Source organism: Clinocottus analis, unplaced genomic scaffold (assembly GCF_023055335.1).
Source record: "Clinocottus analis isolate CAN_PGR_092001 unplaced genomic scaffold, fCliAna1.0.p SCAF_21, whole genome shotgun sequence".
NCBI classification, from domain to species: domain Eukaryota; kingdom Metazoa; phylum Chordata; class Actinopteri; order Perciformes; family Cottidae; genus Clinocottus; species Clinocottus analis.
In genome coordinates, this window is record NW_027175943.1 from 5,671,369 (window position 1) to 5,684,529 (window position 13,161).

Here is a 13,161-nt window from a genome sequence, read left to right on the forward strand (position 1 = left end):
TAAGATAAAAACAAGTCAAAAGTCTGTATTAACTGTGAATAAAATAGATGCTTAACAATGCGTTCACAGGATAATACCTGTTTGATCAACATGTAAAGAAGCTCGTATGAGAAGGAGAACATTGTCGCTTTCCATTTGTGGCAGTTAAAGAATGTGAGCTTTATGAACAACAACGTCACGGTCAATAAATGAAGAGTTTCATGCTAATTTGTGTTTATCTTCCAAACTGATGAATACAAACTACTCCCCCCACCTTGATGGCGAAGGCTTCCCTCACTTCTTCCCTCACAAAACTGCATGTGTGTGTGTGTGTGTGTGTGTGACTGTATGGAACAAGCGCTGTCACAAACGTTCCCACCGCCTCCAGGTGTCCGCCAGTCGTCTGGTCCGGTCTTTGGTCACGACCGTCTGGGACGTCTCAGGCCTTCTGCTCGGCTTTGTAGTCTGCAGCCTGAACCTCCGCCTGTCTTTGTAGTCGCCGAGCGGAGCTTTATTCTGGCAGCCCGCGTGTTCGAGGGGACGGGGTGATTTATGGCGCAGAGGGCAGCGCGGGTGAGCCTCCATTTTCTCTCAGTTGGTTTCTGGATGTTGTTATGGCGTCCACTCGGAGTCTATTAGTGCTGCGGAGTTGGAGTCGGGGTCCAGGATTAGCGATCAAAAGAGTGGGGGGAGGGGGGGGGGGGGGGGGGGGGGCAAGAGTTTAGGGGGGTAACACTAGCCCGGCCTGCCCAGGTGGTGCGGCTGAAAAGAGACTCCCCATCTGGGGTGTGGATGGGTCGAACATGGGCCGCATGTGTGTGTTGGCTCCCAACATGGTGTGTGTGTGTGTGTGTGTGTGTGACTGACTTTTATGAGGCATACACTTCGTGGTGAACTCCGTCTAGTTGGATTTGAACCGTAACCGATTGGTTTTCGGGCTCGGGGAGGCGACCCCCTGACCCGCTTTTACAACATCTGCAACCCGGACTTCTCCTCAACCACATGTTAACTTCACGTTCCTCCCTGTGCCACCCAGTTCATAAAAACCATGGGGGCTCTTTGAGATATATATATATCTATATATATATATATATATATATATATCTATATATATATATATATATATATCTATATATATATATCTATATATATATATATATATATATATATATATATATATATATATATATATATATATATATATCTATATATATATATATATATCTATATATATATATATATATATATATATATATCTATATATCTATATATATATATATATATATCTATATATATATATATATATATATATATATATATATATATATATCTATATCTATATATATATATATCTATATATATATATATATATATATATATATAGATAGATAGATAGATATATTTTAATACTGCCTTCTAGGATGTCCAGTGCAGTCTACTGGTCAGGTGTACTGGTGTCCAGATTTCAGTTTCATTCTTTTATTCTGAATAATGACGCATTTAATGAACATCGCGGGACTTTTAATCTCAACTTTTAAGCTGAGACGGACAAGAAGTCAACAAAGAGTTCACACAAATCTACGTTATCGCATGTTCAAGAGTCACTGGGTTTTAAACTGTGTTAAATTCTACACTAAATCAAATCTTTGAATGAATTAAAATGTTATCTGACAAAAAAAACCTACAAAATCACAGTATTTTTCTATCAATAAATACTTTTATTGTCTCGAAGTTGGGTCGTTTTTCTTTACATTACAGGGTTTCTGCTGCGTGACGCGGTGGCGGTCTCACATGTGGGTGGTCTCATCTTCCGTGTCGTGCGGCCGAGACGTCTGCGCTTCGGGGAGGTTGTTGCACTGCAGGTAGCAAAGAACCACTTGGACCTGAAACACACACACGCAGACGTCTGCTGAGTATCATCTGACCTCTACGCTGCGGATGAGCTTCTCCGGAAAGACTTTTCAATCCCTCGCTTTGACGAAAGAAAAACACAAGTTGAAGGGTTTCGTTTGAAAAAAAAAAAGAGGTTATTATCAGAAAATAGTTCATCTAGATTGTCTACCTTTGATGATCTTTATTCATGTACATTTAGAGAGTTTAGCAACCTGAAGGAGTTTATAATTAGAGACTAATTGTTAGATATTTATGAAACAAACTAGTATGTTTTTTTTATTGTATATATCTAATTTATAATACTTTTTGATCAACAAAAAAGGGTTGTGTATTTTCTTACAAAAGTTGTTTCCTTCCAGTGTGCAAAAGGCTTCCAAATGGCCTTTAAATGTGCAAGTGTAAAACAAACATCATGTTTGAACACAATAAAATTGAAACAACCAAAATTGGATTTGTTTTAAATAAAGAAAAAAAAGAAGTGCATGCTCACAAATGCAACTGTTTGGAAAGCAAAGACCGTATTGTTTGTTCTAATGTAAAGCCAGCCATCGGTCTTCCTCTCTGTTCATTCCCACCTGCACCACCACCTCCTGGGCGATGTCCATGGTGGGGCCGTCGTGCCCGAGTCCAACCACCGGGAGGCGTAAGAGGCTCGGCCCGAACACCGTGGCCAAGTTCATTGGAGACATCTTGTTGACGCCCTGCTTCTCTGAGACTCTGGAGAAAAATGACATGATAATAACCAAATGAAGGAAATATGAGGTTCAATGCAGGCAGCAAAGTATGTAGAAGTTCAGTGGGACGACAGACCGTTGGAGGTGGTGCAGCAGGTACAGGAAGGTGTGGCGGTTGGGCTCAGGACAGGACTGCAGCAGAGACAACATGGCCGCCAGCCGGCCGTTCATGTCCTGGATTTCTACAGGAGAGAAACACACAGTTCACTTGGCGGGGAAAAAAAAAGAAGGGGAGAGTTGTTTAACCTAAATTAAAAAAAAAGACATGAATGTGATGTTTGAGGTGATTGACAGGAAGCAGAGATGTGTGGAATATATGTTTCAATGAATTATCTGTCTATAAATGACAACAAATGGCCTCTGGACATAACGAACGCTTACAATGGAGGACATGTTTTCCGGTGCGTGTCTTACCCAGCGCCTGGGCCAGGCTGCGGAGGATCTTGGTGGGTACGAGGGGCTCGGGCAGCTCTCTGAAGTACAGTTTGAGAACGCCGGAGACGACGTTCACCTCAGCACTTCTCAGGCGAGTCACGGCTTCGCGCAGATCTGAGCGGGGAAGAACCACGAGGGTGATGGTGGACATCAAGACACACTTCCTTTCTAATCAGCACAAGAAAGAAAACGCCTTGTCATAGTTCTGTGAAGCAGCAGCCGGGGAAACGAGAAACTCTGCACGCACAACGAACACGAGGCTGTCAAAAATGGTGGCCATCTTTCAGCGGGAGCAGAATGTTATGATGCTACATGTGGCAACAATCGCTCTACGGATGGAAACATTGGTCATCCCGCCGCCTTAATCCAGAAGGAATTACATCTCAGCGACTGTTGGATGCCATGAAATTTAGTTCAGACATTTATTCATGGTCCCCAGAAGATGAATCCTAATGACTTTGATGATCCGCTGGCTTTTCCCGTAGAGCCACAACGAGCTTAACACTTCTGATGCTGAGTCGAGAGCGGTTAAATTTGAAGATGAAACTCTGATCCTTCATCCGGCGCCGTCACAAGTTCAACATTTCTGTTCGCTCGATACTTTGGTTTATGTCAAAATACCCGAAAAATATGCCGACGGGAAGCTTGCGCAGTGTTTCTCTCTTACTGCTGTTGAACGCGGCCTTCAGCGAGCCGATGTCGTTGGTGCTTCCTGAAACCCGGTAGATGCCCACCTCGTCCATGCCTCTCCTCTCCACCTCCTCCACACAGCAGCGCACCACATGTGGGACGAGCACTCCCTCCTGTCTGACAGAGGTATGAAGGTCAAATGTTTTTATTATTGTGTATATATATATATATAAATAGATTTATAGATTCCACTCTTGCCACACTTCTGCTTCCCGTTGGCGCGCTCTCACACGCGACAAACCGTCTCACTTCTTAAAAGCTGTGGCACAATTCAGGAGGGGAAATAAAACTCGAGAGTGAACGGCGGCTTTCGGTTTTCCAGCCGTCGGGCAGGGACTTACTGAGCCAGCGTCTCGAGGGGGACGCAGAAGACGGGTTTCTGTGGAGCTGCGGCACTCGGCGGGTCGAGCGGGTGGGGGCAGTACTTCAGGGAGAGAGTCACCTCCACCTGGCCGAGGTGGAGAGTCTGTCTCCTCCATCGCCTGGTCAGGGTTTTAGCGTCCAACTGATGAGATAAAATATTTAAAAAAACAGACAAGAGTGTTGAGAACAACAACACAATGATTTGTATTATGATTTTTTTTGTTTGTGTAAATAATTATCCAGGTGTTTCCGCCCCTTCTGACCTCTCCTTTGCAGTTAATACGCACACACCACAAGCTTAGATTGATGAATTATCATGGAGCCCGAGCAGCTAAAACAATCCAGGACACAACTAATTTACGCCAAACCCCCGCTGTACATTTTTATATCTTTAAAGCAGCATTAGCACACGTTTCGGCTAATTGCTAGCAGCAGAAACAGCTAAAAACACAACATGGACACGTAGCGGGACACACACACGTACGTCCAGCAGCAAGGGGGCAACATTGGTGTCTCTCCATTTTTTATTCCATGTTTTATTGCGTTCACTAGCTCGTCGCTAACTGTATGCGTTAGCTGTTTGGTGTGTCGCAGGCGGCATGAAGTCAGTTCATCAGGGGTTAGTGTTTTGTTGCTGAAAATAACTTGAAACATCCATCAGTGGTGGAAGTGAACCCCAAAAAAGAAAAGTGCATCACTGCAGCTTCGATAACGGTAGATTTCATTTACATTTCTCGTTCTGGGCTTCGTGTGTTTGATGCCTGGCTTTAAAAGCAACAAAAAAAAAAACCTCTTCAGAATGATCATGAAACTGAAGCTCAGTTGGTCTTCATACCGTGACAGACGCTTTCCCCAGGACGGCGTCTTGCCGTCCTGACTGGCTCACACACAGCAGCCTCAGCTCCCGGGCCCCGTCCACCTGGAAGCTCAGCTCCTGCTCGACACAAGAAACGGCCGGCGTTAACGGCGGCCACGACGGCGGCGTCCTGACGCTACAACAGGAGCGCTCACATCTTGTTTAAAGCCTTTTGATCCTGGCTACCAGATTTTTTACTGCCACTGATCATGTTTAAAGCGCAGCGCGGTCCGGTCACAGTGCCGACGTTTTAATCCTCCTGAAGCCTCACATCACGTCGGACGCTGTCTAGACACGACGAAGCCGTGGACTCCGGCTGACAAGTCATCTGCCTTTCATATCAGTTTCGCTGGTAGTTCACCTTCAGGGAGAATTTGCATTCAATCATTTCCTGAAAGAATAACTGACCTGGTCCCAGCGCGGGTTGAGGCTGTGCACGGAGGAGTGCGTTTGAGCCTGTTTATCGTAAAACTCGTAGCCGTCCACCTCCACACACACATACACGGCTGAAAAAAAAAAAAAGGAAAAGAGAAGTGAGCACCAATTCATTCATATCAACCGTTATCTTAATTTCTATTATTATGCTTTGTTGGACTGAGTCGTTATTTAGCGTCATAAAAAAAATCACATATTGAACATACAGGCCGGCTGCTGCAGGCCGCAGGCGGAGTGGACGGCCACACTCAGAGTCCCACACAAAGACTTCTCGTCCTCAACTGGTGAGAGACAAAGACATCCTGAGGCTCACTGGATTTAATCGTCCTGAACGAAAGTGAAACTGAGCATTGTGTATTGTGTTTCAGATACAGGATGTGACTCTGTGGTGAGGACAAGAGGAAAAAGAGGCGGTCGAGAGCGAGGTGGTGGTTGTACCGGCGTGTGTGCTGTGAAGTGGCGGCTGCTGGGTCATCCTGAGTTTCACACACGCGCCGGTGAGGGTGAGCAGGTCTGGAGGGACAGTTTCGATGTCTGAGAGACAACGCAGGACACAAACGGCACCAGTGAGCAACAAAAAAACACTTGTGTTGTCAAAAATAGACTTGTTAGTCATGACAGTGCTTCTATTTCCTTTTGACAATGAACAGACTAAAATCTAGTTGAGGCAGTCGGCGTAGCAGAAGGTTCCACTTTCATTGTTCCTTTCTTTTAAGGCAATTATATGTTCAGCTTGTTCTAGCTATCCTTTCAATGTAAATTATGACAAAGAAAAACATTTTGATTGTGTATATTTACCATAATTGTGTATCCCCTTTAATAATCCTATCCTAATATTCAAGATTCAAGATGTTTTTACTGTCATATGCACAGATAACAGACAGTTATTCTATACAATGGAAAGCTTATTTTTGCTCGGTCCTCCTCACAAAGAATTACAATAAACTTAAGGTGAAAAAATTAAAATAAATAAGATATATTATATATTTCTAATATTGAGGTGCCTCTGCAACACGCTTTTGGAGCTCAGGTTCACATTTTAGAAGAGATTACTGCAGCTTTACTGAAGTTAAATCCATCAAATCAAACACGTACCCATCAATGAACGCAAACACTTGAGTTGTTGTGTCTCAATGTTGTTGTTGTATTGTGAGTTTGTACTGTCTTCTCTTGTTTCCTTTTTTATTAAAAGTGTTCATTTCTTAACAGACAATTGTCTGGATCCTTCATTTCTCCTCAGTGTGTGAAGGGAAGACTCATATCGGAAGTGATGCATATGTGACCTCAGAGGAAAATGTTTGGGTCCACAATAATCTCGCACTTTAAGGACATCTAGTTTTGCTCTTGGCCACCAGATGGGTCCAAAGCTGTGAACTTACTGTCTTTGGTGAGCTTGTCGATGTCTTCTCTCCATTCTTCAAGCTCCGACAGGGAGGAGAGGACGAGGGTGTGACTCTGCAGTGAGGCCAAGCAGATGGTTTTCATTTGAGTCGTTCTTTATCGACAGTGGCAGCGTGTGTATACGTGTGTGTGTGTGTGTGTGTGTGTACCTTGCCACTGGGGCTGTGCAGCTCCAGTGTGTACACAGGAGAGTGTGTGAACAGCGTCAGCTCCATTTGCTCCAGTTTCTTCCTGCTACGAGCCGCCAAACTCACGCCCCTGGACCCGTTCTTTACGTAAAAAAAACAACAACACATTTTTCACATTTCGCTCGTCTGTATAAGAAAACACTCTCTCTGCTTTTGTCACACAAACATACTGCGTGTTGCCGGAGCTGCTGCCGGAGGAGGTGCATCTTGGTTCTCATGGCGTGCAAGCGAAGCTGTGCGTCTGGCGGGCGTTCCTGGTCCGCAACCCAGCGAAGCTTGAGACCGGCGAGAGGCAGATACCAGCAGAACCTGTACTGCTCCGGCTTCCTGGAAGGACACATGCGGTGTTTTCGCTGCTGCGCCGCTTTGAAATGCAGACCCTGCGGCTCTCCCTCGCTGCACTCACCCTTTGGTTGCGTGTTTGTTTCTTGTGCACAGCAGGAGGTCGGTGTAAAGGAAGAGGTGACGCAGGCCGCGCTCCCCGTCGCTCACATCCACCACGAAGCCGTCGCGCATCAGCTGGCGCCTCTGAGTGACACACAAACGCAGCATGTTCTGGTGTGTGTGTGTGTGTGATGCACAGGCAGCTCTTTCCATGTATACATCTTTGGTTTTGTGTTTTTTCTCTCGCGCGCCTCACCATGCCGCGGCTGAGCGTGACCTCTCGTTTGCATTGGGAACTCTCGTTGATGCCAGACAGGAAGCTGCGGGACAACCTCAGAACTTCGTGTAAGACGCTGTGATCCGTGTGCTCCTCTGGCGTCGTCTTCAGGAGATCCTACGAGATCACACACAGGTCGCTGAGACACAAGTCCCTCTACATCATGGGGCTGCGCTCCAATCACAGTCCACGAGAGGTCAATTTGTCATCAAATTGTTGATGCGAATGCAAAATAAAGATGATGAGAGAATAACAGGAGAAGCTATAGGAGGTTCAATAACTGATTAGTTATCTCACGTGCAGCACTAGTGTGGTCTTGGTTACTCTGTCCAAAGGCTTGTACAGGAGAGCTGCGAAAACGAAGACAACAATCAGACGCCGTCAGCCAACAAGTGCATCAAAAAGGAAAATTAAGATGATGTACCTTCGAATGTGTATTTGGTCCGAGTTTTGTTTGAGCCGTTACTCGGCATCATGCTCTGGAGGGATAAAGGGAGACCGGTTGGGTTAACCTTGTACGCGGCTCGTTACGCTCGGCGTTCCCTCTGGATGTGAAGGGTCAGTGGTACCTGAGCCAGGGTCCGGAAGAGAGGGTCCGAGAGTGTGCACTGGTGAACAACTTCAAGGGCTTCCTCGTAGTTTCTGATGAAGCCGCCGTACAGCCCGATCTGGTTCACCTGTAACGGCAGAAAAGCGGATGGATGGATGGAGGAGGAGAGGTGGGGGGGAGGGGGTATAGGGAACAGCATCCAAACGATGTCTGCCATGTAACAATTTCAACATCTATTAAAACAAATGCAATATATAAACCTGGGTTACCTGTGGTTTTTTCTTGTGTCACATAAAGGAAGTAAAGCGTGCACTTTATGGTGCAATCTTGTGTTGGAGAACAGTAAATGAAGCCTGAACTGGTTCATTTTCGTCACAGAGCTGCAAATAGGCACGTATGCCCGAGGGGGGGGGAGTGTCAAATAAGAGTAAACCTCAGTAAATCTTTTTCACAGCAGAAATGGTGACACACTGTTGTAACTTATGGCGTTGTTAATTGCTGGAACCAAACATGTGAATGTCATTAGTTCCACTTGTGCTTTTTCCCTGTTGAGACACGTCAAAAATGTCTGCTGTGAAAAGAGCTTACGAATATGATTCATTTGGGAAATAAACACGAGTGCTCTGCAACATGAGCAAGATTCATGTTCGCAAGAGTTTTCCAGAAAGGGACAGGGTAACAAAAACAAACCTGTGATGTTCCAAACACTTCAATATCCCTTCTCCTTGTTTGTCCACGTCTAGACAAACTACTAGAGAACTTACCATTTTCAGGAACAGGTCTCCCACCACCAGATCCAGGCCCGTGGAGTTCATGTCTCCGTCCTTCCCAGGACCGGGCTCAGTCAGCCGGGCCTTCAGGCCAGAATAGAAGCTGTGGTGCAGGTCTCGGATCTCAGGCACCTGGTAGAAAACAGTCTGGACCTGTCGGCTGGACAGGACTGGCTGGGAGGTCCCGGCTGAGGCGCGCAGGGCCTTCATGGGCTGCAGGGGAAAAGAAGTTTGAAGAACTTGAGCCGCACAAGCAGAGGAGGCTAAAGGCCAATTCACGTCGGCGAGAACAACCGAGGGTGTCGAAGATTAGAGAAAGAAGTGAGAATGTGTGAACAGACTGTTCACAACCCCCAGAGCTCAACCCGCTGCTGAATAACAGCAAGCATGGACAAACAATACGCACCCACACTGCTGAGCGGCGACAGTACAACAACAAGACATGGACTTTCTGAATCATTTCTCCTCTTGTGTGCGAGTGTGAAATGAATCAGTGTTTAAGAATGCAGAAACGGGAGGTTTCTGTTGTTGTAGATGGCCGAGAGAAAAGAGAAAGAAGACTCTTTATTGCACCGGCACGTCCTGCCTTGACTCTTGTGCTGCTCTTCAGATAGGATAAGGTCAAATAATCCTTTATTAGTCCCTCAGTGGGGAAATTACGGGATTACAGCAGCATTGCTCACAAGTACATGAAGATAAAAATCAAGTAATATAAATGAACAGTAGAACGGTAATAAAACTAAATTAAAAATGAACAGTGAGAAGAATATTAAATATACAGATGGAATAAAAAAAATGTGTATAAAAGTACTTAAAGGTATTGGATATTGCATGGATTAGGTGTATTGTAGGTATTTAAAGAATTTCTCCTTGGAGATTAATAAAGTACTTTTCATTCATTTCATTCTTTTCATTCATTATTGCACCAAATCTTTGTTCTCATAATTACTCCTTAATATCAAGGAGTAGTTTATGCTTATTCACGCTCTTGCAGAAGTTAATGAGATGATTGATACATCTCTCATATCTGTTCAGTTAATATGAAGCTACAGCAAGCGGTCATTTAGCTTAGCTTAGCTTAGTGTAAAGACTTGAAAATGTGCTAAGAATTTGGGAAAACAGCTAGCCTGGTGTGTAACAACCTCAAATGTAAAATGTCCGCCCCCCTAAAGCTCACTGTTTGTTTATTCTTAAGCTAGCATTAGCGGTATTCATTGATATTTATTGGTGACCTTGAGAGGTGCATGTAAGTGGATTTTATTAGCTTTGGACGTAGACAGGCTAGTTGTTTCCTCACTGTTTAGCCTTTATGCTAAGCTTAGCTAACCTGGTGCTAGCTGCATCAATCTGAGAAGAACAAGGGGAAACCTCGTCTATGATGGAGAACAAACCGTGTTTGGTCGAACAAGGAAGCTGAACAACAAAGACATTAAATGTTCTGCATAACCAAAAAGCACGCGACCGCTGCTCGTACTTAGATACAGTAAACGCAAACACACACAAACACACACAAACACACAGACCTCCTTTAGAAGTAGCGAAATAGCGTTACAAGTCTCAGATGCTGATCCTACAATAGGCCACGTGATTTAAAAGAGGGTTTAATTTACATGTGGCGACAACGGAGCACCAAAGAGGAAGTTTAACCAGCATAACAATGATATCAACGGGAGGTTTCCCTCCATTTTGCAATATGGAATAAATAGCCCGGAGAACAACGAGAGTTGAAGTTCTCGTGCTAAAATGAGGAAACTTGTTTTTCCTTTTCGTTGTGTGTGTGTTACCGTCAGCAGAGTCTCCAGCTCTCTGAGATAAACCTCCTCACTCTCCAGGATGCCCTTCAGGAGCACCAGCCTCCTCGCCAACATTTCCTTCGGGCTGCATAATGTCTGCAATCACAGGCATCCAGAAGCATTAACACAGCAAAGTCAGTCCCAAAAAGCAGGGTCCATTCAGGCCGTGGCGCTGCAGATGCTGCAATAGAGATTAACAGTCGAGACTCTAGACGATGTATTTTTCTGTGAAGAAACTTTTTGGCAAACAAAAAGGATTTTGCTCATGCACATAGCGTATAATATTTCCCACATACAACATTAAACTTCTGTATTTTGCCACCCTTGTCAAATGTGCACCGTTGGTGGAATACAGAAGGGTTACTTTTCAACATACTGGGGTCAGAAAAAAACAAGGAAGTCAAGTAAATGTCAACAGAACACAAGGGTTTCATTTTTGTATTCACTATTGTTTCCTGTCTTTTCTGATAGAATAAAGGTCCAGAATAAGATCAACATTGGAGTATCTATGAATGCATGTTTGTGTTTTTATGTGTTCTCAGTTGGATTCTTCAAAATTCACTCAAGTGTAGGCCCATGAACAACTGGAGGACCGGCTTGTAGCTTCTTATAAGAGTGCATCATATAGTTTCCCTCTATGTTCTACAGCCGGTATGCTTGTCATAAAAGTACAAGCACATCTGTAAACCTCTGTAAAAGTAAAGGAATGCAAACTCACAGGGGTGTCTGGCAAGTCTAGGCTCTCAGGGAGGAGAGGAGAGAGCAAACAGGACACCGCCTCCTCCTGGAACACGTCCTCCTCCAGGACTTCAGGCTCTGCTTCAACGACAATTGACACACAAACACACACAATGCGTAGCATTTAGCAGCAGCAGCAGCAGCAGCAGCAGCAGTAGTAGTAGTAGTAGTATGTGTTTCAGTATCTGCTTCCCCTTCAATATGAATATTCCTAAATGCAACAAAAAGTTAGCTCATCCTTGTAGATTAGGAAATATCACCACTTTAGAAAAGATCACGATGCATTTTCCACAAACAAAATGAATTAAAAAAAATGTTGTTTTTTTCCTCAGTTTTTTCCCCTCGAGAAGAGAACTTATAATGCTTTGACGATGAACCCCTTTTTCCACACACGACACACACGGCGTCTCCGTCACTCACCTGCGACGCGCCGTGACTCCAGGTAGCGCACAGCCTCCTGGTACACGTCCATGGGGACTCCGGCGTCCTGCTGTCGCGATGCCGGCTGAGCTCTGAGCACGAGAGCACGCCCAAGAACAAAAACTTCCTCTTTCTCCGACGAGCGCTCAAAAGGGGGGAAATTACAGCTTCCGTCCTCTGCCGGAGAAATGTCGATCGTGAGAACTGAACTGGCACCTGCCGTTTAAACCAGCGCCGCAGTTGCACTTCACTTCCTGTAAGCGAGCCGATGTCAGCATACTGGTGGTCGCAGAGTATTTGCTGTCAAATCTTCACAACATCCATAATTCCTCCATCGGTCATTTCAGTTACGGTTGTTGTTGTTTTTTTCGACTTTAACTCGTTGCTATATTAGTATACCATGTGTTTTATTCTGGCCTGCAGCCTGCAAGCATACATGACATATATAGTCTAACAGTAGAGTAACAATCAGTCTCAGTGATACAACTGGACAGGATCTACTGGATGTGAACAGTTAATGCAATTCACACAAAGAGAAGTGACTATAAGAAGTATAGAATTGCACGTAAGCCCAAAATAAAATCACCCAGTTATTTAAACAGAGATGCTTACTTGGGAAAGATAAATAGTATGTGGTGATATATTCCTGCATGAGTGTCCATGAAACATGAATGAGTTTCACGGTTTGGAGCCAAGAGCCTCTTTTTAAAGCCCAACGCTGCCCTCTGCAGGAACACAGACGTGAACACGGCTCCTCTTGTGCTTTAGTCTCATTAGTTGTTGACACAGTTAACACCATTTTCCTCTCTTGCTTTTTATTCTCTCAGGACTCGCGTGACAAATGCAGCAGCGGCCCTCAGGTGCTCATTAGTTTACTGTTTAAAGACAGAGCAGCTGCTGGCTGTGTGTGTGGGGTCATGACGCCACATCTCTTTTTTTTTTTAAGAGCAAAATGTTTTGAGTTCAGCCACGACCAATACATCATATGTCATCATTTCCTAAGAATAAAATCAAAGGGCTTGGAGCTGAGAACCACATAGACGAACTAACCCCTTGTTGTTTTTGTTTATTTGTTGGCATTGAAAAAAAATGAGTTCAAATATTGGCATCACAATTCTTAAAGTAATACTTTGCAGATATCCTTTGAGTTGAAATCACCGGCTGAACGGTCTTCTTTAGGTCTTTCCATGAAGTTGAGATTTATTAAAATGATGTTTTTAAGACAAATAAATAATCTGCATTTTGTGTCGACGTC

The 13,161-nt window shown here is 44.4% G+C and overlaps 1 protein-coding gene across 1 annotated transcript; it reads right to left on the reverse strand.

Annotated features, from left to right (window-relative positions):
- Positions 1 to 1,721: 1,721 nt before the first annotated feature.
- Positions 1,722 to 11,568, reverse strand: si:dkey-33c9.6 (active breakpoint cluster region-related protein). The gene is made up of 21 exons (XM_068587988.1): positions 11,467 to 11,568; positions 10,740 to 10,844; positions 8,950 to 9,168; positions 8,205 to 8,312; positions 8,060 to 8,114; positions 7,933 to 7,985; positions 7,615 to 7,752; positions 7,381 to 7,502; positions 7,145 to 7,301; positions 6,936 to 7,055; positions 6,765 to 6,840; positions 5,824 to 5,919; positions 5,592 to 5,666; positions 5,359 to 5,456; positions 4,930 to 5,028; positions 4,073 to 4,236; positions 3,709 to 3,848; positions 3,021 to 3,155; positions 2,683 to 2,788; positions 2,448 to 2,589; positions 1,722 to 1,862 (listed from the first exon to the last, which is right to left on the reverse strand). Exons 2-21 carry the CDS (start codon positions 10,821 to 10,823, stop codon positions 1,767 to 1,769), a joined length of 2,283 nt encoding a protein of 760 aa, XP_068444089.1. The 5' UTR covers positions 10,824 to 10,844; positions 11,467 to 11,568; the 3' UTR covers positions 1,722 to 1,766.
- Between the last annotated feature and the right edge of the window lie 1,593 nt (positions 11,569 to 13,161).

Coding starts and splice junctions, on each gene's coding strand:
- si:dkey-33c9.6 (XM_068587988.1), bottom strand. CDS start 10,823: ATGTTGGCGAGGAGGCTGGTGCTCCTGAAGGGCATCCTGGAGAGTGAG. Junction 5,920..6,764: donor CGACAAGCTCACCAAAGACA/GTAAGTTCACAG, acceptor GTTGTCTCTCAG/ACATCGAAACTGTCCCTCCA. Junction 3,849..4,072: donor CCCCTCGAGACGCTGGCTCA/GTAAGTCCCTGC, acceptor TACCTCTGTCAG/ACAGGAGGGAGTGCTCGTCC.